Raw genomic sequence first — 24,972 nt, 5'->3', positions numbered from 1 at the left:
TTTCCCAGCCTTACTGTAGTGAGGCCAGGGTTGTGGGACTATTCCTCATCAGTGGGTTGGGAGAGAAAGCCACATGAGGTTACTGCAAATCTGAGATGAAGGCAATGTAAACTCCATATTCTCTCTCCCCTGCTGTGATGGCTGCCACATAAATAAGAAGAAAGAGCATTTGAACGATTTCAACTTTAACTCTTTGGTTTGTTCTTCCTGAATGCCCACACTCGAATTATTACTGTAGACACGACTAGATCTTTGATCCCCAGAAGTGCGTCCCCTGAAATTACAGAGCTGGACAGGAAAGAAAAGCCAGGGTGCCAGGAAAGCCATGAGTGAGTTATTTCAAAATGCTTTAAGAGTTAATGACGGTTAACTTCCAGTCTGACTCAGGAAGTGGGCTTCTCTCAGGTTCCTCTTCCTGCAAACTTCTGTCTCTGCACAGCACCCCATTAGAGGTGCCCCTTCCATGCTCTTGTCCTCCCCAGTCCACACTTGCCTTTAGAACAGTCCCTTCCACCAGTGAGAAAGAGGCTTAACTTCCACGAGGGGCGGGGCTTTGCACTTGGGCAAACTTGAAACAGTGAGGACACAGCCCTGCAGAGAAGGGATCAAATCTGCCAGAGGCAGTCCTGCCTTTCTTTCCTGTCCAGCTGAAATCATTCGAACACTGGTGTTCCACTACTGGCAAGAAAACACGGTCAACCTGATAGCAAGTAACTACTGATTAAAATTTCCTATTTTAACTGTTTATTGTGTGCATGTGGCATAAATGAGAATGTCAGACACAGGCACATGGTGGGGCTCTTTTGCAGCAGGGAGGCTCTGTGGAGATTGAGAAGAGGAAGAAGATAGACTGCACTTTTGTTTTATTTTCTTTCTCTTTGAGCTGAGCTGGCAAGTCACAGGTTTTAACAAGGAGTCATCTGGGTTTTTGTTTTTGTTGTTTGTTGTTTGGTTGTGTTTTTTTTTGACAGTAAATCAGATAAGCTCACATTCACGAAAAGCTCCTCAGTGTTGATTTCTACTTCCCAGGCTATGCTTGAAAAAAAAATTTTTTTAAGAACAATTTTCCTGATTTTAAGGGAAACAATTTAGAGTGACTGCTTTGCCTGAAGTATAGTCAGTTTACAGGAACTGTAAACATCGTATAGTTTAGTTTACATGTTACTGGCAAACAGAGCTTCCTTAACATAAAGTCAGTGAAAAGAATTTGGACATTCCCATGTGCTCATGAGTTTTCTGTGCCTTGTCACTTTGGTATATGCTGTGAGAAAAAGAGCTCTTTAAGCAAAAGAGAAAAACTATCTGATGAAACAAAGCGATGTATAGGTAAAGGGATAGACCCCAGGGCTTCTTCATGCTGTTGAGGAAAGAAGAAAATGCAAGTAATTGATGGATTGAATGAAATGTATTTCTGGATTCAAAGATAGTATGCTTGATTCATGGAGTCTCTTGCAAGGACTGCAAGGCAGAGTGGTGGGGTTGGAGAGAGAGGAGAGGTAGGGAAGAAGGGAGCAAGGTGGGGAAAGGAGAGAAGGAAAGAAAAGACTGAACCTCACATCTGGGGAAGGCAGATTTAGAGAGGAAGGTGAGAGAGGGAAAGGGTGAGACCAAAGAGAGCAGGAGGGGCAGGAGGTCTTGGGAGGATGGAGGAAGTAGAGAAGAGGTAGGTGTGGAGACCAGGAGCAGGTAGGGCTTACAAACTAAACCCACTTCTCAACTCACTGGGTGACTTTGGGCAAGGGACTCTATTTCTCTGTAAGACAGATTAATTATCTCCCCCATCAGCTATGACTAAACAAACGAGCCATGGGTATGACAGTGCTCTCGGAATACAAGAGTCTTTCATGATGCAGAACTAATAAACTAAAAACATAAATATAAATGTAAGTATATAAATGTATAAATATAAATATAATATAACATATATTATACACATATACATTGTATATATAATATTTATAAACATATATAATATATATTTATAATAATATTTATATATAATATATATATTATTGGTCTCTGGCCTCTCTGTCCCTCAGGAACAGCAATGGACCAACAGGAATGCAGTCATTCTGGTAAGAATATGAATTCTTGTGTGTGTGTGATTATTTTACCATATTTTCTGCCTATTTTATATAAAAATCATTCTACCCTCTCTAAGCAAAGCATAAGCTATCAGATGCTTCTTCATTAGAGAGAAAAATTTTATGCTGCTCATTTCAGTATTTCCCTGGTCCAGCCATTTCACTAGTGGTCAAGAACACACCCCAGCCCAGAGAAGTCAGAGGAACCATCTCTGACCTTGGAACGGAGTCAGGTTACTTAACCGACTGTGAGATGGAACTCACAGTCTTGACTACACATCTCTGATCTTCAGAAAATGTGTACTTTAGACAGCCAGCACTGGGTGATTTGGGCAAGCCTTGCATGACAAGATATGTTTCTTTTCTTTTTTTTTAACATTTATTCATTTTTGAGAGAAAGACAGAGCGTGAGCAGGGGTGGGGGTGGGCGGGGGCAGAGACTGAAGGAGACACAGAATCCGAAGCAGGCTCCAGGCTCTGAGTTGTCAGCACAAAGTCCGATGCGGGGCTTGAACTCACAGACCACTAGATCATGACTTGAGCTGAAGTCGGACACTTAACCAACTGAGCCATCCAGGCGCCCCATATGTTTCTAAATCCGTCTCGTCCCCTGAGTATGTTTTTCTAAGATCCAACGTGGCATTCCTAGAGAAACTGAGATGTCTTAAAAATCATTGTTTGTTTTATTTGATAATGGAGTTAGCTTCTGTTTTATCAATACAGTGTATTGGAAGATTCTCTTTGCCCATAAGGTGGGAATATCTCCCATTGTTAAAAATATTCCATTGGCATAAGCAGTATATTCATGACACTGTAAACTTGCTCTACAGAACCATGTATGAAGAACCAACGTGCCAGAGGATCAGAGCTGAGAATCATGCTGGTGGGCAAAACAGGAACCGGCAAAAGTGCTACAGGGAACAGCATCCTCAGGATGCAAGCATTTGAATCGCGGCTGAGTGCCCAGTCCATCACTAAGACTTGCAGTAAACATGAGGGAAGCTGGGGAGGGAGGGAGATGGTCATTGTTGACACACCGGATATGTTTTCTGGGAAGGACCACTCTGATTCCTTGTACAAAGAGGTGTGGAGATGCTACTTACTCTCTGCACCAGGACCCCATGTGCTGCTCCTGGTGGCCCAGCTGGGCCGATTCACTGACCAGGACCAGCAGGCTGTGCAGAGGGTGAAGGAGATCTTTGGAGAAGATGCCATGAGACACACAATTGTCCTCTTCACCCACAAGGAAGACCTGGAGGGAGAATCCGTGACGGATTACATCCGCGACACAGATAACAAAGCCCTGTGCAAGGTGGTGGCAGCATGTGGGGGCAGAGTGTGTGCCTTTAACAACTGTGCTACAGGGAGTGAGCGGGATGGCCAAGTGAGGGAGCTAATGGATGTGATTGAGGACCTGGTGTTGGAGAAAAGGGGTGACCACTATACCAATGGGCTCTACAGCCTAGTAACAGCATCAGAATGTGGACCTGTGTGGTCAGAGGAAAGGTTCAAGGATTTCAAAAGAGATCTTGTGAAGTACATGCAAATTCAGAGACGTTACTCAGCTGAATCAAATGGCCTGAAACAAGGCCTAATCAAAACATTCGTCTTTATTTTATTTTGTATTCATTTGTTCGCCAAATTCCCAGTTCTGTTATTGTGTCCATTGTACAGAGTGTGCAACTTGTTTTACTGCTTTCTCGTTAGAATGTGCAGTTTGTCCTGTAGATTGCTGTTCTTTATAGCTGGAATACTGATGACAATTTTGAGAAAGATCACTGGGCTGGAATGCATAACTCGTAGAGCATAGTTACAGGTCAGCAATTATTTACTCACTGCCGTGTATGGGGTGAGTCCAAGTGCTTCCCCTGTAAAATGCAGTGCCTGACATCAGTAAATGTTTGAGATTCTGTAAAGTGTTTAAATCTTGACATTGCTTGGGGCACCTGGGTGGCTCAGTGGATTAAGTGTCTGACTTCAGCTCAGGTCATGATCTCACGCTTCATAGATTCAAGCCCCACGTTGGGCTCTGTGCTGACAGCTCAGAGCCTGGAGCCTGTTCAGATTCTGAGTCTCACTCTCTCTCTGCCCCTCCCCCACTCATGCTCTCTCTACTTTCTCAATATAAATAAGTACACTTTAAAATAAATAAATATTTTTGAAAAACAAAGAAATGAGGGAAGGAAAATGAAGCACGCCCAAAACTTCTCCAATAAGAATAGAAGAATGAAAATTAATAAATTCAATTCCCATACCAAAAAATACCCATGAAAAGGAAGTAAACTAAAGGAAAGTATGGAAATAATAAAAATAAAAACAAAAATTAATGTGGTGGGGAATAAAACATACAGGGCCTAATTAATAAATTAAAACTCTGGTTTGTTGAAAAAAAAATAAACTACTCATCTTTTTGGATAAGAAAAGGGGAAAAGGACACAAATAAAATTTTCAATATGATAAGAAGTTGTGACAACTAAATCAGAAGACATTTTTAAAATTTAAGACTTCTTTGCAAATAAATGTGAAGATCTGGATGAAATGGATAACTTTCCTGGGGAAATACAGATTAGCAAAACTATTTCCACTAGACAGATGAAGGTGAAATAGACCAATTTACATGGAAGAGATTGAGAAAGCCATTCAGGGACCACACCACAAAGTAAGTACCAAGGCCAGATGGTTTTGCATGGGAGTTCTTCTGAACCTTCAACATTCAGATAGTCCCAGTGCTCTTTAAATTGTTGCAGAACATTGGAAATGAAGGGAAATTTCCCTAACTGCTTTTTCAAAAGAAGTATAGCATTGATACCTAAGCTTGATAAAGACCATACAAAAAGATGAAACTATAAACCAATATCTCTCATGAGTATCAAAACAAAAATACCAAATAAAATACTAGCAAATAGACTCCAACACCACATTCTTAAACATAAATGAAAAATTGATTCGTTATTGGAAAATCTATTAATGTCATTCACCTTATCAATAGACTTAAGGAAAAATAATCATAAGGTTATTTCCATAGATGACTTGTGAAAGCCTTTGACAAAATTTAACAGCTATTCATGATAAATAATATAATAGCTATTCACTCAAGAAAAGAGTAGACAGGGGCACCTGGGTGGGTCAGTTGGTTACATGTCTGACTCAATTTCAGCTCAGGTCATGATCTCACAGTTCTTGGGATTGAGCAGCGCATCTGACTCTTTGGGACAGTGTGGAGCCTGCTTGGGATTCTCTCTTCCTCTTTCTGCCACTCCCCTGCTCACACATGCTCGCTCTCCCTCCCTCTCTCTCTTTCTCAAAATAAATTTTAAAAACTTTTATAAAAAGTGGAGAATACTTGTTTAAAATATTTATACACACACAAATACAAATTGTATACTACTGTAATCCAGTATCTCACTTACTTAACTGGGAATCACTGAAGATATATTGAGGAACAAAGCAAGCCATGTCCATCCTTTACTATTCAACATCGTGATAGACGTTTTAGCCAATGCAATGAGATAAGAGCAGTCAATTATGGGCATAAGACTAAATAAAAAAGAAGTGATAAACTGTGGTGCAACCATAAGATGGAATCCTAGTCAGCAATTAAAGAAGACAAGCTATGGACACACACCACATGGATGACTCTCAAAGTTTTTATGCTGAGTGAGTGAAGCCAGTCTCCAAAGGGACTTTGTTTTACTTATCTCTAAATTCTCAGTGCACTCTTTTGTTGTTGTTTTGTTTATTTATTTACTTTGAAACAGAGGAAAGGGAGAGTGAGCACAAACAGGGGAGGGGCAGAAAGAGAGGGAGAGAGAGAATCCCAAGCAGGCTCCAAGCTGTCAGCGTAGAGCCCGATATGGGTCCCCAGCCCACCAATGGTGTGATCATGACCTGAGCCGAAATCAAAAGTCAGTCACTCAACCGACTGAGCCAGCCAGGTGCTCTTAGATTCTCATTGTAGTATTATGGTATAAAATCTACCCTGAAGTAAAACAATCAATGAATGTTAATGAATGGATAAATAGATATAAACTCTTGAAGCTGGAGAGAAGTGAATGTGTCGCACATGTCATTCTCCTATTGTGTGAACCACCATGTGTAATATCTATCAAGGACTTTCTACCTGCATTCTGCCATGGGAGACAAATGGGAATCACTGCTCTCAAGGTATTTCAATATTTTTTAATGTTTATTTTATTTTTGAGAGAGAGAGACAGAGACAGAGCATGAGTTGGGGAGGGGCAGGGAGAGAGGGAGACACAGAATCTGAAGCAAGCTCCAGGCTCCAAGCCCTCAGCACAGAGCCCATGCAGGGCTCATACTCATGAACTGTGCGATCATCACCTGAGCTGAAGATGGACACTTAATTGACTGAACCCCTCAGGTGCCCCTCTCAGGGTATTTCACGTGGGACTCTCATCTCCCTAGTGCTTCTCAGGAGTAGAACCTTTGGCTTTGCCTCACCTACAGCATTAACCTGAATGCAAAGGTGACAATAATTGAATGTACTTAGGAAAGAATCGCTGCAGTTAAAGACATTTTTTTTTTCAGGTTAAACCTGTATTTACTTTTTATTGGGAGGTATGTGTGTCTCTTTGTTTAAATATTTGCTCACAGAAGGTTATAATACAGTAGGATGTTAAATTCATAATGGAACTTTGGCTAAAATTCCAATAATGAAAACAGTAGATGCAAAGTGTATGCACATTCTACAGTGAAACCAAATCTATCTCAATCTGAGTGACTATTTCTTTTTTTTTTTAATTATTACTTCTTTTTAAAATTTTCATTCCTTAGTTAGCATATAGTGCAACAATTATTTCAGGAATAGAATCCAGTGACTCATCTCCTACATATAACACCCAGTGCTCATCCCAACAAGTGTCTTCCTTAATGCCCTTTACCCATTTAGCCCATCCCCCCATCCACAACCCCTCCAGAAACCCTCTGTTTGTTCTCTATATTTAAGAGTCTCTTAGGTTTTGTCCCTCTCCCTGTTTTTATATTATTTTTTCCTTCCCTTCCCTTATGTTCATCTGTTTTATATCTTAAATTCCACATATGAGTGAAGTCATATGATATTTGTCTTTCTCTGGTTGACTAATTTCACTTAGCATAATACCCTCTAATCCCAACCATGTTGCTGCAAATGGCAAGATTTCATTCTTTTTGATAACTGAGCAGCACTCCATTGTGTATATATACATCTTCTTTACCCATTCATCTGTTGGTGGATGGACATTTGGACTCTTTCCATACTTTGTCTATTGTCGGTAGTGCTGCTATGAACATTAGGGTGCATGTGTCTGAAATTTATCCCTTGGATAAATACCTAGTAGTGCAATTGCTAGGTCATAGGGTAGTTCTACTTTTAATTTTTTGAGGAACCTCCATACTGTTTTCCAAGTGGCTGCACCAGTTTGCATTCCCACCAGCAGTGCAAAAGGGATCCTCTTTCTCCTCATCCTCACCAACATCTGTTGCCTGAGTTGTTAATTTTAGCCATTGTGACTGGTGTCAGGTGGTATTTCATTGTGGTTTTGGTTTGCATTTTGCTGATAATGAGTAATGTGGAGCATTTTTCCATTTGTTATCCATCTGGATGTCTTCTTCTTTTAAACAATTTTTAACGTATATTTATTTCAGAGAGAGCGAGAGAGAGTGTGAGCAGGGGAGGAGCAAAGACAGAGAGGCAGACACAGAATCTGAAGAGGGCTCCTGGTTCTGAACTGTCAGGACAGATCCTGACACAGGGCTCAAACTCATGAACCATGAAATCATGACCTGAACCAAAGTCGGACGCTTAACCAACTGAGCCATGCAGGCACCCCTTTTTAGATGTCTTCTTTAGAAAAGTGTCTATTCATGTCTTTTTCCCATTTCTTCAGTGAAGTATTTCTTTTTTGGGTGTTGAGCTTGATAAGTTCTTTATACGTTTTGGATCCTAACCCTTTATCTGATATGTCATTTACAAATATCCTCACCCATTTTGTCAGTTGCCTTTTAGTTTCGCTGATTATTTCCTTTGCCCTGCAGAAGCTTTTTATCTTGATGAAGCCCCAATAGTTTATTTTTGTTTTTGTTTCCCTGCCTCCAGAGACACATTGAGTAAGAAGTTGCTGCGGCCAAGTTCAAAGAGGTTTTTTTTTTGTTTGTTTGTTTGTTTGTTTGTTTTTTACAGAAAAAAATATCTTTATTTCAACAGATAATGAATTTGGTAAAATTTAATACAAGCTCAATTTTTTAAAATGTAGCAATCTGGTAATAGGAGATAGCTTCCTAAATTTGATACTGGATCATACATCTCTACTAACATTATAGTTAATAATGAAGCAATAGACACATTCTCATTAATTAATATCTGCTGTCAGCACTTGTATTTCATAGGATGCCAGAGTTCCCAACCAGAACAATAAGATAATAGAAATAAAATAAAGGTCATAGGACAGAAGACAAAGAATTAAAGCTCTCACTTTTCACCATAATCATTGTGTATATATAGGTTCAGACAATAATAACCTCCTCTCACTCTAGAGTATTTGAATTCCTAAGCAACAATTTATTAGGAAATAAGAATCTTTAAAATGCTACAATTTATAGCAACAACAATGGCAACAACAAAAACTCCTCATATTTTTGCTGAGTACCTTGTTACAAAGGTATTGAAAAACACATTTTTACTAAGCAAATATGAAGACCTTGGAGGAAGATAAAAATTTCATTGAAATGCATAAAGAGGTTTTTGCCTGCTTTTTCCTCTAGGATTTTGATGGCTCCCTGTCTTATGTTTAGGTCTTTCATCCATATTGAGTTTATTTTTGTGTATGATGTATAAAAGTGGTCCAGGTTCATTCTTCTGGATGTCGCTGTCCAGTTTCCCCAACACCATTTCCTGAGGAGACTGTCTTTATTCCATTGCATATTCTTTCCTACTTTGTAAAATATTGGTTGGCCGTATGTTTGTGGGTTCATTTATGGGTTCTCTATTCTATTCCATGAATCTAAGTGTCTGTTTTGTGCCGGTATCATACTGTCTTGATTATTACAGTTTTATAATACATCTTGAAATCTGGAATTGTGATGCCTCCAGCTTTGCTTTTCTTTCTCAAGATTGCTTTGGCTATTCGGGGTCTTTTATGTTTCCATACAAATTTTAGGATTGTTTGTTCCAGCTTTGTAAAAATGCTTGTGTTATTTTGTTAGGGATTGCATTGAATATTAGATTGTTGGGGTACTATCAACATTTTAACAATATTTGTTATTCCAATGCATGAACATGGAATATTTTTCCATTTTTTGTGTCTTCTTCAATTTCTTTCATAAGCTTTCTATAATTTTCAGTGTATAGATTTATCACCTCCTTGGTTAGGCTTATTCCTAGGTATTTTATGGGTTTTGGTGCAATTGTAAATGGGATCGATTCCTTGATTTCTCTTTCTGTTGCTTCATAACTGGTGTATAGATATGCAATCGATTTCTGTGCATTGATTTTATATCCTGTGACTTTTGAATTCATATATCAGTCCTAAGAATTCTTTGGAGGAATCTTTTGGGTTTTCCATATAGAGTATCATATCATCTGCAAAGAGTGAAAGTTTGACTTCCTCCTTGCCAATTTGGATGCCTTTTATTCCTTTGTGTTGTCTGATTGCTAAGGCTAGGGCTTCCAATACTGTGTTGAATAACACTAGCAATAATGGACATCCTTGTCCTTCTCCTGACCTTAGGGAGAAAGCTCTCAGTTTTTCACCATTGAGGATGATATCAGCAGTGGGTCTTTTGTATATGGCTTTTATGATCTTGAGGTATGATTCTTCTATCCCTACTTTCTTGAGGGTTTTTATAAAGAAAGGATGCTGTATTGTGTCAAATGTTTTCTCTGCATCTATTGAGAGGGTCATGTGACTGTTTTCCTTTCTTTTATTGATGTGATGTATCACATTGATTGGTTTGTGGATATTGAACAAGGCCTGCATCCCAGGTATAAATCCCATGGATCATACTGAATAATCATTCTAACGTATTGTTGGGTCCAGTTGGCTAGTATCTTGTTGGGAATTTTCACATCCATATTCACCAGGGAAATTGGTCTGTAGTTCTCGTTTTAGTGGGATCTTTGTCTGGTTTGGGAATCAAGATAATGCTGGCCTCGTAGATTGATTTTGGAAGCTTTCCTTCCATTTCTATTTTTTAGAAAAGCTTCAAAAGAATAAGTGCTAACTCTTCTTTAAATGTTTGGTAGAATTCCCCTGGAAAACCCTACAGCCCTGGACTCTTGTTTGTAGGGAGATTTTTTTTTTATTTTTATTTTATATATATATATATATGAAATTTATTGACAAATTGGTTTCCATACAACACCCAGTGCTCATCCCAAAAGGTGCCCTCCTCAATACCCATCACCCACCCTCCCCTCCCTCCCACCCCCCATCAACCCTCAGTTTGTTCTCAGTTTTTAACAGTCTCTTATGCTTTGGCTCTCTCCCACTCTAACCTCTTTTGGGAGATTTTTGATTACTAATTCAATTTCTTTACTGGCTATGGGTCTGTTCAAATTTTCTATTTCTTCTTATTTCAGTCTTGGTCATTTATATGTTTCTAGGAATTTGTCCATTTCTTCCAGATGGCCCAATTTATTGGCATATAATTGTTCCTAATATTCGCCTATTATTGTTTGTATTTCTGCTGTGTTGGTTGTGATCTCTCCTTTTTCATTCTTGATTTTATTTATTTGCATTTTTTCCTTTTTCTTTTTGATCAAACTGGCTAAGGGTTTATCAATTTTGTTAATTCTTTCAAAGAACCAGCTTCTGAGTTCATTGATCTGTTCTACTGTTTTTTGTTTTTGTTTTTCATAGCATTGATTTCTGCTTTGCTCTTTATTATTTCCCATCTCCTGCTGGTTTGGGGTTTATTTGCTGTTCTCTTTCCAGTTGTTTAAGGTGTAAGGTTATGTTGTGTACCTGAGACCTTTCTTCCTTCTTTAGGAAGGCCTGGATTGCTATATACTTCCCTCTTATAACCGCATTTGTTGAGTTCCAGAGGTTTTGGGCTGTGGTGTTATGTTCATTGGCTTCCATGTACTTTTAATCTCCTCTTTAACTTCTTGGTTAAGCCATTCATTCTTTAGCAGGACGTTCTTTACTCTCCAAGTATGTGTTGTCTTTCCAAATTTTTCCTTGTGGTTGATTTTGAGTTTCATAGTGCTGTAGTCTGAAAATATGCACGGTATGATCTCGATCTTTTTGTACTTGTTGAGGGCTGATTTCTGTCCCATATGTGATCTATTCTGGAGCATGTTCCATGTGCACTTGAGAAGAATGTGTATTCTGCTGCTTTGGGATGACATGTTCTGAATATATCTGTTAAGTCCACAGGTCCAGTGTGTCATTCAAAGCCACTGTTTCATTGGTTTTCTGCTTAGATGATCTGTTTATTGCTGTAAGTGGGGCGATGAAGTCCCCTACTCTTATGGTATTATTATCAATGAGTTTCTTTATGGTTGTGATTAATTGGTTTCTATATTTGGGTGCTTTCATGGTGGAGGCATAAACGTTTACAATCGTTAGGTCTTCTTCGTGGATAGACCCCTTAATTATGATATAATGCCCTCCTTCATCTCTTGTTGCTGTCTTTATTTTGAAATCTAGATTGTCTGATATAAGGATGGCTACTCTGGCTTTCTTTTGGAGACCATTAGCATGATAGATGGTTCTCCATCCCCTTACTTTCTATCTGAAGGTTACTTTAGGTCTAAAATAGGTCTCTTGCAAACAGCATAAAGATGGATCTTGTTTTCTTATCCATTCTGTTACCCTATGTCTTTTGATTGGAACATTTAGTCCACTGACATTTAGAGTGAGTACTGAAATTTATGAATTTATTGCCATTTTGTTGCCTGTAGAGTTTGAGTTTCTGGGGATGTTCTTTGGTCCTTTCTAGTCTTTGTTGCTTTTGGTCTTTTTTTTTGTTTTGGTTCATCTTTTCTCCCCTCAGATAATCCCACTTAAAATTTCTTGCAGGGCTGGTTTGGTAGTCGCAAACTTCTTTATTTTTCATTTGTCTGGGAAACTCTTTATCTCTCCTTCTATTTTGAATGACAGTCTTGCTGGATAAAGAATTCCTGGCTGCATATTTTTCTGATTCAGCACATCGAATATATCCTGCCACTCCTTATTGGCCTGCCAAGTTTCTGTGGATAAGTCTGCTGAGAACCAGATCTGGCTTCCCATGTAGGTTAAGGACTTTTTTCCCTTGCTGATTTCATAATTCTTTCCTCGTCTGTGTATTTTGTGATTTGATTATGATAAGCCTTGTTGATCTTTGATTTTTGTTGAATCTAATGGGAGTTCTCTGTGCTTCCTGTATTTTGATGTCTGCGTCTTTCCCTAGGTTAGGAAAGTTTTCTGCAATGATTTGTTCACATAAATTTTCTACCCCTTTTTCTCTCTCATCTACTGGGGCCCCTATTATTCAGATGTTTTTCCTCTTTAATAAGTCTCTGCGTTCTCTAAATCTTATATCATACTCTTTTGCCTTCGTTTCCCTCTTTTTTTTTTCCTGCTTCATTATTCAACAGAAGTTTGTCCTCTACATCGCTGATTTGCTACTCTGCTTCATCCATCCTTGCCGCCGTGGCAACCATTTGAGATGTATCTCAGTTCTAGCATTTTTAATTTAGTACTGACAAATTTTAATTCTTTTATCTCAACAGAAAGGGATTCTATGCTTTTTTAAGCTTCAGCTACTATTCATACCATTGAGATTCTAAATTTTGGTTCAGACATTTTGCTTATATCCGTGTTAAGTCCCTGGCTGTCATTGCTTCCTGTTCTTTTTTGGGGGTGAATTCCTTTGTTTAGGAAGAAAAGGATTAATAAAAGAAAAACTAAAAATTAAAAACAATACAAAAATATCACATAAGGGATGTTAGGTCCTAAGTGTGTTTTGGTCTGATTGTTGAAAGGAGCTTGATGTAACAGAGGAAAAGGGGAAAGAAAAGAAAAGAAAAAGAAGGGGAAAAAAGTAGGAAACATTTGAAAATATTTTTTATAAAGAATACAATAAAATTGAATAAAATGAAATTATGAAAGTAAAATAGAATAAAAATTTACAAAAGAAGTAAAAAATGCAGTAGAAAATTTTAAGGAAAATATTTTTTATAAAAATGGAAAATAAAAATAATTTTTCTTTCTGTACTCAAGAACAAGAAAGGAAGAGAAAAAAATATTAAATAAATGGATCAGCAAACATAATGAAATATGAATGAAATTACATCCAGTTTCCCCTAGAAGTTGAACTATGGAGCACTTTATAGTCCAGAGAATACACTAAGCAGGTGGAGAGACGTGTTGTAGTCCTCTAGAGCTTCATTAGCGCAGTTGGATGGGGCTTGGTGTAATGGCTCTGTTCTCCACTGTATGGCGCTGCTAGGGTTACTGGTGTGGATCATTGTGGCATGTGTATGTGTGAATGCGCATGCATGGGAGAGGTGTAAATGGCGTCACCCAGGTACCCAGTCTCCAGAATCAGAACTTTGTGCTCTCACCCACTGGCAAACATGCAACCGTCCTTTGTCTCCAGCTTCCATCCACTCCCCACTTCTACACTATCCATGACCAAGCAATCAAGTGGCACCTCCCTTCTGAATTTTATCTCAGATGGAGCTGTGTTTCCAAACTCCTCATTTCTGAGGGCCCTGGGGCTTGAACCCACTCTGATCCTCTGTGGAAGTGTCTTGCCAAGCAATGGCCGGGTGCTGGTGGCTCCTGGGAACGTTTGTGTGGTGGTGCTACTGCAGATGCCCAGAGACAACTACTGCCAACCTGCCCCACAAAATTTTCACGTGATCATGTAGCAGCAGCGTCTCAGAGATTATGGCAAATCACAACATACATGTGGTGCCATAACGCCCTTGTTCCAACACCAGCAAATAGCTGTTCTCTGAAGTCCGCTGGGACCTTTGACTGTGGGTAGGCCACACGGCTTCTACCAAATGTCCTCTTATCAGGGTAACCACCTCTCGCCATGTGGCCTGAGGAGCCCTCAGACCTCACTGTCTGCTCCTAGGGATTCGCCCTCCCCACCACAGCATCGCCAAGTATTGAGCTGCAGAGTTTCCAACTCTGTGTTCCCCTGTTTATAGAGTCCCCCTTAATGGTATTGAAACTCTGCTTTATTGTTTCTATGTTTCCTTGGTCAGTCCCTTATGGGTGTTTCCACTCTTTCTCTTTCTCTCCAGCTGCTTTTGGGGGGAGTATTTTCCTGTACTCTATCCCCTGTATCTGTCCTTCTCTACACAAGCAAAAACAACTCCCTAACCTCCTTGGGTTCTCTCTCCCCAAATCACCTTTCTGTGCCTCGTACCCGCCAAGTTCTGTGGCTCAAGTTATGCAGATTGTTGTATTAATCCTCAGGTACATTTTCTGGGTGTGCAAAAATGCTTTGGTGCTTATCTACCTATATTTCAGGGTCAAGAGAAGCAGAAAACTTCCATGCTACTCTGCCATCTTGGCCCTTCTCCTGAGTGACTATTTCTAAAGAGATTGTGAGCTTCTTTGTGTTGTGCTTCTCTTATCCTCAAGATTAACTAAAAGTACAGTCTAAACCTATGTGTGTTGAGGAAAACTGGGAGAGATATATGTCCCTTCGGGCAAAATGGGTTTGGACATGGAGAAGCCAATTTCAAGATGGCAGAGCAAGAAGAGTTTCCATAAGTCACATATGACTACTAGAACATATTGGTACAACATGTAAATGTGCTTTGGGAAATGCTAGAATGGATTATGTGAGAAGGACCAAGTAGAAAAGTAGAAAAGGGATAAAGACCCTCCCACTGCTATCCATATATTAAAAGGAATTTTTGCTCCAGGAAAACCAGAAAGGCCTCTGAGGCCTTGGTTACACATAATTTCTATCAGTGCATAATGAATGAATCCAAGGAGAATGTGGTGTTTGACTGGCAGAGGGTTTAAGGATATGGCTGGGAACTTCCAAGGAAAAGGAGGAGAAATATCTTGAGGGTAGACCAAGACTAGTTCCAAAATCATCTTGAACTTTTACCAAAAAGTGAAACTCACCCCTGTGTTCTTAGAATAGGTAGCAAAAGTGGAGTGCCTGGGAGGCTCAGTCGGTTGAACATCCTACTCTTGGTTTCAGCTCTGGTCATGATCTGATGGTTTGTGGGTTCAACCCTGCATTGGGTTCTGCACTGATGTGTGGAGCCTGCTTCGGATTCTCTTGATCTCTGCCTCTTCCCTGCTCATGCTCTCTCAAATAAATCAATAAATACATTTTAAAGAAAATAATAAAGAAAATTATAGCAAAGATGTTTTCCAAGAAAAAGAGCACTCCAATTTTATAGAAATATGAGAGGGGCGCCTGGGTGGCGCAGTCGGTTAAGCGTCCAACTTCAGCCAGGTCACGATCTCGCGGTCCGTGAGTTCGAGCCCCGCGTCAGGCTCTGGGCTGATGGCTCGGAGCCTGGAGCCTGTTTCCGATTCTGTGTCTCCCTCTCTCTCTGCCCCTCCCCCGTTCATGCTCTGTCTCTCTCTGTCCCAAAAATAAATAAACGTTGAAAAAAAATTAAAAAAAAAAAAAGAAATATGAGAGAACAGAAAATTTTTATTATAACAACAACAAACAAATAATTCAACTGGGAGGGGGCGGTATGTGCAGAAAGTAATAAAGGTCTGAGTTGATGGAGGTGAAGTGGCAACAGTTAGTTTCACATGAAAAGGAGAGAACTGGTTATTCAGCAAATATGTTGCATTGAAGTCAGTCAAAGAGTTGCTGTAGATATATCTGAATACAGCAAACAGTTCTCTTCTGTGTTGAATCTCTGTCTTTCAACTGCTCTTTCTGGCATTTCACTTAGTTGAGTTCTGAGAGGTCTATTTTCCAAACAACTCTTTGTTCTTCAGTGGGCAGCTTATAAGGAACAATTTGAATCCTTCTGTAAAACTGTTACTAAATAAATTTCCATTCATCTGGAAAGAATTCTATAAGCATCTCCATCAATAGATTATCCAACACAAAGAACCAATCTTTCTTTTTTTATTTTGTATTTATTTATTTAAATTTATTTATTTTTGAGAGACAGAGAGAGACAGAGCACAAGTGGGGGAGGGGCAGAGAGAGAAGGAGACACAGAATCTGAAGCAGGCTCCAGGCTCTGAGCTGTCAGCACAGAGCCCCACGTGGGGCTCGAACTCACAACCATGAGATCATGACCTGATCTGAAGTCGGACACTTAACCGACCAAGCCAGGCAGGCACCCCAAAGAACCAATCTTTCTAACAAACTGTATGGGGAAGGTGATCACTGTGTCCCAAAGGCAAAAACAAGTGAGTAGAAGTCACAACGGGAGAGGGTACACCAATCTAGAAAGAATCTAGATTTTATTCAGGATAAATAGGTAAAGTTTGGGGTCATCTTCTTAGAAGAGCATCAATATGTTTTACTCTGGAGTTCCACAAATTGAGAATTTGTCCCTCCCCTGTTAAGTCAATCAAATATCTACCAATCGCCAACAGTGAACCTGATTATACCCCTTAGTCTTGAGAGTCTGAGAGACAGAAGGAAGAGTGCTCCAAGGTTGGTGAATGAGTTGGGGGGTGAGGGGTTGGGGAGGGCCAGCACAAAATGGGTAGGAAATAAGGAGATCTTCTCATTCAAGTTAATCTTCCATAAACAGGTGAAAGAAAAAAAACAAAAGCCTTCTTCAGTGCTCCTATGATAAATTCAAGTAGTCAACATTGACTCTCAATTTGATAACTGGAATTTTGTTGCTTTAGGACATAGAAAACCTCTTTCTCTGCCAATTCTCTCTCCAAGTTTTGCTTCATTTCTGTCACTCCAGTTTATCTTCCAGCTTTCTGACTTTGTCTTCAAACTCCCTTCTTATCTGCACCCTCTGTCTCTCTAGCTCTGCTCTGTAAAGTTTTTGCATCACTTGTATTTGTTTCTGAATTTCCTCTTCGGCCTTTTGGTACATCTTATTAGTGTAGCATCTTCCTTCATGCTCAGCCACCACTCACTGGACCAGGGCCAGCAGCTGGTTTCTCTGGGCCTCCTGCTCAGCTTCTGTCGCCAGATTGTTGAAAATGCAGTAGCGATCACTAAACTTCCCCACCAGCTCTTGGATACCTTCTGGTGTTTCCTTTAAGTATTCATGGAAATTGATGCTGTCCAAGTCATCTTTCCGGGTGAATAAGAGAATCATGTATCTCCTAGCTCTGAGTCCAAACATTTGCAGGATCTTTTCCATGGCCTTGTGCTCTTCCTGCATGTACCGGACCAGCAGGACCACCAGGAGCAGAGCATGAGGCCCTGGGGAGGTCAGGAAGATGCAGGGAGCAATCTCCTTGCAGGTGTCAGCATCCTGTGCCTCGGTGTCAAAAATGACAGGCGTATCCACGGCCACAATTTCTCTTCCCTGCCACCTGCGGCTCCCTTTGTTACAGGTCTTGGTGACTGATGTTGCCGCAATGCTGGAATGAAACACTTTCTCTCTGAGGATGCTGTTGCCTGTGGCACTTTTCCCTGCTCCGATCTTACCCACTAAGACAAGTCTCAGCTGTGAAGCTCTTCCATCTTGGTCTCTAAGCCCTGGTACATCAAGAAACAAAAGCCACAGCATTAGGATGGACCTCCAGCTGCTTCCTTATAGGGCCCCCCATATCCCCTCACACACACCCCTCCTCTGTTGCCCCAGGGTCCCCTCCCATAAGTGACTGCTGCACTCCCAGGAACTCTATAGAAGGCTTCTAAAGAAGCCTATTCGAAGTCTATAGAAAGCCTGAAGTTCTCTTGCAATACTTGGGGAATGCCCAAGTACTTTCCAGGATTTCCTGGAGCTTCTAACTCTTCCTGGGTAAGAGATTTTTCTGTGGGCTCTAAGTAGCTCACAGAAGAGGAAACAAAATACTGTAGTTTAAGAAGAGAATTCTGAGCTGCTGCTGCTGGTAGTTGTTCCTCATAAGAGCAATGCAGCAAGTAACACAAAATTTGACTTTGGGGCATCTCAGTGGGAGACCCCTGCCACACCATTTTTATTCAAAATGGAAATTTTCTTCTGCCATTAAGAAGCCAGCCAGGGGGGTTACACAGGCCAACACAACCTTGCAGGGCACAAAAGGGATGCTTGTGTGGAAAGACAAAGTGTCTTTTTCTATTTCATGTGTGCAACCACCCTGTCAGGGATTGTGACATGAGAGAGAACAATATAATTTATATTTAAAGTTAAAAACCTCAGCTTAGAATCCAGTGAAGCTTTTATATTCTAAATTAAGACATTAAAGAATTATAGCCAGAAAATACTGACATTTCTCTAAGATTATTACAAAATCTCTTGATACACAAAAAATTAAAGAAACGGAGCACCTGGGTGGCTCAGTCGATTGAGCATTGGACTCTTGATATCGGCTCAGGACACGATCCCAGAATTTTTGGGTTGAGTCCCACATCAGGCGGCATGCTGAGCATGAAGTCTGCTTAAGATTATCTCTCTCTTTCTCTCTTTGTCTCCCTCTTCCTCTCTTCTCCGTCTCTGTTTCTTAAAAATATGGAGGGGCACCTGAGTGGGTCTGTCGGTTGAGTGCTGGACTTCTACTCAGGTCATGATCCCGCTATTTATGGGTTCCAGTCTAGCTTTGGGCTCTGTGCTGACATCTCAGAGCCTGGTGCCTGTATCCAATTGTGCGTGTCCCTCTCCTTCTTTTTGCCCTTCCCATGCTCATTCTCTCTCTCTCTCTCTCTCTCACACACACACACACACACACAAATGAATAATTTTTTAAATTTTTAATGAAAGAAAAAACGGATACAGTTGAGTGCATTAGTAGAGTTATACTTTCTTAGCTTCACTAGATTAAGCATATTCTACTTCCTAGGACAGTTGACAGGTAATCCCAGCTCAGCATAACAATTCTCACATTTTTCAGAATAACTGTGCCTTAAGTTAAACAACAAATCATCTATATAGCTCTTCTGCATTTCTTTTCAGTAATTCATTGCATATCTCTTCACTGTCTCTATATGGTCCCCATCTTCAGGATTTATAAAGCACAGAACCGCCCTCGACCCAGGTGGAAGATAAGTGTGAATCATATTTGAAAGCCTGTTTCTCCAAGGAGGCAGACCCTGCCAGAACAGCCCTTGAGTGAGGCTGATTCCTGAATGGGAATCCTGTATTATACCCATCCATCTCTCTGTGAACATAATGCATATGGTATGACACTCACAACATTAGAGACACTACTATAAACTGCATTTATTTGTCAGAGACACCAACGGCATTGATCCAGTCCCTTAGACCCAAAATCTAGCAACTGCCCTCGATTCTTCCCTTCCCTTCCCTTCCCTTCCCTTCCCTTCCCTTCCCTTCCCTTCCCTTGCTTTCCCTTTCCTTTCCATATCAGCACATTGTCTGAGCTCCACCTACAAATCTGTCTACTTTTCTCTCTCCACTTTGAAGGCCACCACACTAGCTCCCACTACCATCAGAATCCAGACCTCCAGAGTCTCCCAGCTGGTCTCTCTGCTTCCATTTGGTCCCCTTCCATCTACTCTGTCAATTGGAATACTCTTTTGAAAATGCCAATGGAGCAGGGGCGCCTGGGTGGCACAGTCGGTTAAGCGTCCGACTTCAGCCAGGTCACGATCTCGCAGTCCGTGAGTTCGAGCCCCACGTCGGGCTCTGGGCTGATGGCTCGGAGCCTGGAGCCTGTTTCCGATTCTGTGTCTCCCTCTCTGCCCCTCCCCCGTTCATGCTCTGTCTCTCTCTGTCCCAAAAATAAATAAATGTTGAAAAAAAATTTTTTTAAAAATAAAATGCCAATGGAGCAGAGAAGAGATATTGCAGAAGCTCCAGCTCTGGGTTCCACAAAATCTGTAGTTGGTCCCCACCTCCTTCCAAGGATTAGCAAAACCATTCCCAATGCAGAGTCCACACATGATAACCAGATCCCTGACCTGAGACAGGTAGATTTCCAGAAACCGAGAACACTGAATACAGAATGGCTAAGATTATCAAAGGAAACATGTGGATGGGAGTTCAGATTATTATTTAGTTAGCATCCCTATGCAAGACTCCAACTTTGGGACAGCCTGAGGGCATCTCCCTAGCGAGGAGGAGTAGGGAAATCACGGGAGGAGAAACAGAAAGGTGTTTTACCCGGAGAGAGTGGACAGGGTGGACAGGAAAGAAAAAGCAGAGGAGATGAAGAGGAGATCAGATACAGGGGTGGAAACATTTTGCTCCAGCCGGATGAGGGCTGGCTGTCAGCACAAGAGAACCCCTCTGCTCGCTGTCCTCCCCCAGCCCAGCCCGGGAGGACTGGATCTCACTGATCTCACCGCAGCTGCTCCTGGGGTCACCGGGGCTGCAGCACAGACCGCTGTTAGAGGTTGCCATTCAATGTGAATTCCTGCCATAGAGAAACATAATGTGTGGTTTTAGGGAGGTGGACGGTACTGGAAGCCTCAACCTCGTGTAGCCAACAGTTTCTTCTCTTCTGCACACTTGCCACTTGGTTTCCCTGCCCTATTTCCCAAGGCTTCTCTGCTCTCCACATTTGGGCTCATCTTCAGATTGTTCCCTTTTCTCCACACAATCATGCACTTCTGGTGGTCTGTTAGCACTCCTTCAGGGTGGCCTTCCCCTGGGATACTGAGGATTTACTGACAGTCCCCTTCCACTCCCCTTAAGAAGCCAGACTTGCCTAAACAACGCATTCCTTGTTAATAAATTCCTTTCTTTGTCTTCTCTTTTAATGCCATCTCCCTGCCTTTAAAGACCTTTCTTCTGTAGCTCAGTGGAGAGCCCCCCTATTTGCAGGATGAGATGCTGCCTGATTCATGAATCTTCCATAAAACCAATTTTCTTCCTGAATAGTGTTTCCTAACAAAATTACTGGAGAAAACTTTGACAAGGACAGGCTGAAAATGCTAGTTGTTCAGGACAGGCTCCTCTGACGGGAAGTTGTTGCATTCACACGACTCCTGAAACAGAATGCTACGGGCACCAGTGACAGTTACAACAAAGTTTATTGCAATGAGAGTCAAGGCCGACCGATCGGGACCAACACTATCAGGGTGCGGCTTCGAACAGCCGGGGTACAGAGTTTTTATAGCCGATTACATCGTTTTATCATCACCTGGGAACAAAACAGAGAAATAGTTCCCAGATGAGTTAGAAACAGTTCCCAGATGAGTCAGAAACAGTTCCCGGATGAGGTGATTATTTTAGACTTTCTGCCATTAAGTTGCAACCAGTGGATCTCCTTGACCCTGCCTCTGATGCTCTTTTCTTTGAACTTTTGTTTCTTTCATTGGTGAAGCCTAATTTACAAGAGTAAAGCAAGGCTGTTATCTCTTAACCTTCAGTGTCAAAACAAAGCTGTTATTTTTCAAGCTACAGTGTCAACACAAAGCTGTTATCTCTCAAGCTACACGTTAGCCCTACACTACAATTTCACCCTTACAAAGTCATCAAAACACATCAAAACACATCAAAATGTACAACACTGTGAGCAAGACAGACTTCTCTTGTAAGAAGAGTTCTTTGTTTATCCTTTTAGGACAGGGAATAGGAAAGAGCTTCTTGTAAAGGGAGAAGAGAAATCACAGAATTTTTAAAAACCATCTTTGGACACAAGTTGGTGTTGGTGATGGGTGTTAGGGAGGGGGAGGATAACAGAAATACCGAAACAAAAGTTATCTGGGTGTTTCTTAAGGTCCTTTTTCCAGCTTGTGGGCTCTGTTTTCATTCTGGAGTGCTGTTCTGTGTATCCCAGCTCAGATGTCAAATCAAAAGACTGCACTTCTGGACATTCGGATGGCCAACAGGCACATGAAAAGATGCTCAACGTCGCTCCTTATCAGGGAAATACAAATCAAAACCACACTCAGATATCACCTCACGCTAGTCAGAGTGGCCAAAATGAACAAATCAGGAGACTATAGATGCTGAAGAGGATGTGGAGAAACGGGAACTCTCTTGCACTGTTGGTGGGAATGCAAATTAGTGCAGCCACTCTGGAAAGCAGTGTGGAGGTTCCTCAGAAAATTAAAAATAGACCTACCCTATGACTCAGCAATAGCACTACTAGGAATTTACCCAAGGAATACAGGAGTACTGATGCATAGGGGCACTAGTACCCCAATGTTTATAGCAGCACTCTCAACAATAGCCAAATTATGGAAAGAGCCTAAATGTCCATCAACTGATGAATGGATAAAGAAATTGTGGTTTATATACACAATGGAGTACTACATGGCAATGAGAAAGAATGAAATCTGGCCCTTTGTAGCAACGTGGATGGAACTGGAGAGTGTGATGCTAAGTGAAATAAGCCATACAGAGAAAGACAGATACCATATGGTTTCACTCTTATGTGTATCCTGAGAAACTTAACAGAAACCCATGGAGGAGGGGAAGGAAAAAAAAAAAGAGGTTAGAGTGGGAGAGAGCCAAAGCATAAGAGACTCTTAAAAACTGAGAACAAACTGAGGGTTGATGGGGGGTGAGAGGGAGGGGAGAGTGGGTGATGGGTATTGAGGAGGGCACCTTTTGGGATGAGCACTGGGTGTTGTATGGAAACCAATTTGACAATAAATTTCATATATTGAAAAAAAAAGACTGCACTTCTGACAACACAAAGAAATAAAAGGCATCCAAATTGGCCAAGAGGAGGTCAAACTTACACTCTTCGCAGATGACGTGATACTCTATATGGAAAACCCAAAAGATTCCATGAAAAAACTGCTAGAACTGATCGATGAATTCAGCTAAGTTGCAGGATATAAAATCAATGCACAGAAATTAGTTGCATTCCTATACACCAATAATGAAGAACAGAAAGAGAAATCAAGGAATTGATCCCATTTACCATTACACCAAAAACCGTAAAATACCTAGGAATAAATCCAACCAAAGAGGTGAAAAATCTGTACACTGAAAACTAGAAAGTTTATGAAAAATGGAAAAAGATTCCATGCTCCTGGATAGGAAGAATAAATATTGTTGAAATGTCAATACTACCCAAAGCAATCTACATATTCAATTCAATACCTATTAAAATAACACCATCATTCCTCACAGAGCTAGAACAAACAATCCTAAAATTTGTATGGAACTAGAAAAGACCCTGAATAGCCAAATGAATCTTGAAAAAGAAAACCAAAGCTGGAGGCATCATACTCCCAGACTTCAAGCTGTATTACAAACCTGTAATCATCAAGACAGTATGGTATTGGCACAAAAACAGACACTCAAATCAATGGAACAGAATAAAGAACCCAGAAATGGACCCACAAACGTATGGTCAACTAATCTTTGACAAAGCAGGAAAGAATATCCAATGGAATAAAGATAGTCTTGTCAGCAAGTGATGCTGGGAAAACTGGACAGCGACATGCAGAAAAATGAACCTAGACCACTTTCTTACACCATACACAAAAGTAAACTCAAAATGTATGAAAGACCTAAATGTAAGACAGGAAACCATCAAAATACTCAAGGAGAATGCAGGCAAAAAAAAAAAAAACCTCTTTGACCTTGGCTGCAGCAACTTTACTCAACACGTCTCTAGAGGCAAGGGAAACAAAAGCAAAAGTGACCTATTAGGACCTCATCAAAATAAAAAATCTTCTGCACAGCAAAGGAAACAATCAGCCAAAGTAAAAGGCAACTGACGGAACGGGAGAATATATTTGCAAATGACATATCAGATAACGGGTTAGTATCCAAAATCTATAAAGAACTTATCAAATTCAACATCCCCCCAAAAAAATAATCCAGTGAATAAATGGACAAAAGACATGAATAGACACTTCTCCGAAGAAGACATCCAGATGGCCAACTGACACATGAAAAAAAAATGCTCAACATCACTCATCATCAGGAAAATACAAATCAAAACCACAGTGAGACAGCACCTCATACCTGTCAGAATGGCTAACATTAACAAATCAGGCAACAATAGATGTTGGTGAGGATGTGTAGAAAGAGGATCTCTTTTGCACTGCTGGTGGGAATGAAAACTGGTGCAGCCACTCTGGAAAACAGTATAGAGGTTCCTCAAAAAATTAAAAATAGAACTACCCTACGACCCAGCAGTTGCACTGCTAGGTATTTAGCCAAGGGATACAGGTGTGCTGTTTTGAAGGGGCACACGCACCCCAGTGTTTATAGCAGCACTATTAACAATAGCCAAAGTATGGAAAGAGCCCAAAGTATGGAAAGAGCCCATATCAATGGATGAATGGATAAAGAAGTGTGGTATATATATGCAATGGAGTATTACAAGCAATCAAAAAGAATGAAACCTTGCCATTTGAAACTATGTGGTTGGAGCTAGAGGGTATTCTGCTAGGTGAAATTAGTCAGAGGAAGACCAATATCATATGACTTCACTCATATGAGAACTTTAAGACACAAAAAAGATGAACATAAGGGAAGGGAAGCACAACTAATATAAAAACAGGGAGGGGGACAAAACATAAGAGACTCTTAAATATGGAGAACAAACAGAGGGTTCCTGGAGGAGTTGTGGGAGGGGAGATGGGCTAAATGGGTAAGGGGCATTAAGAAATCTACTCCGGAAAACATTGTTGTAAATATGCTAGCTAACTAAGGGGTAAATTAAAAAATAAATAAATCATTAAAAAGAAAGAAAGAAAGCATTCACACCTTAGTACATACTAAAACTGTAGCCCATCAAAGCAGAAAGACTATCTTAAAGGGAGTCAGAAAGAACAGACAGATGACATTTGAGGAAGGGATATTTGGAGTTATACTTTTTTTTTTTTATTTAGAGAGATATAGCATGAGCTGGAAGGAGCAAAGAGAAAGAGAACCTCAAGCAGGCTCTGTGCTGTCAGTGAAGAG

At 40.6% G+C, this 24,972-nt stretch overlaps 1 protein-coding gene and 1 pseudogene across 2 annotated transcripts; one reads left to right on the top strand and one right to left on the bottom strand.

Annotated features, from left to right (window-relative positions):
* Window positions 1-508: 508 nt before the first annotated feature.
* On the top strand, window positions 509-4,000 carry LOC124525041 (GTPase IMAP family member 2-like). Of its 2 annotated transcripts, none has more exons than XM_047097472.1 (3): window positions 509-710; window positions 2,040-2,075; window positions 2,915-4,000. In XM_047097472.1, the coding sequence occupies exons 2-3, from the start codon at window positions 2,048-2,050 to the stop codon at window positions 3,892-3,894; spliced, it is 1,008 nt and encodes a 335-aa protein (XP_046953428.1). In that variant the 5' UTR covers window positions 509-710; window positions 2,040-2,047; the 3' UTR covers window positions 3,895-4,000. The 2 variants fall into 2 exon arrangements, with proteins under 2 accessions (XP_046953428.1, XP_046953429.1); XM_047097473.1 differs by lacking the exon at window positions 509-710 and adding an exon at window positions 720-1,883.
* Window positions 4,001-16,342: 12,342 nt separating this feature from the next.
* On the bottom strand, window positions 16,343-20,713 carry LOC124524076 (GTPase IMAP family member 4-like; annotated as a pseudogene).
* Between the last annotated feature and the right edge of the window lie 4,259 nt (window positions 20,714-24,972).

Source organism: Lynx rufus, unplaced genomic scaffold (assembly GCF_022079265.1).
Source record: "Lynx rufus isolate CCGP_SWC_20201006 ecotype Redwood Valley unplaced genomic scaffold, mLynRuf1.p SCAF_4, whole genome shotgun sequence".
Taxonomy (NCBI): Eukaryota; Metazoa; Chordata; class Mammalia; order Carnivora; family Felidae; genus Lynx; species Lynx rufus.
The sequence above is the reverse complement of the archived record's forward strand: the minus strand, read 5'-3'. Positions and strand labels throughout refer to the sequence as shown.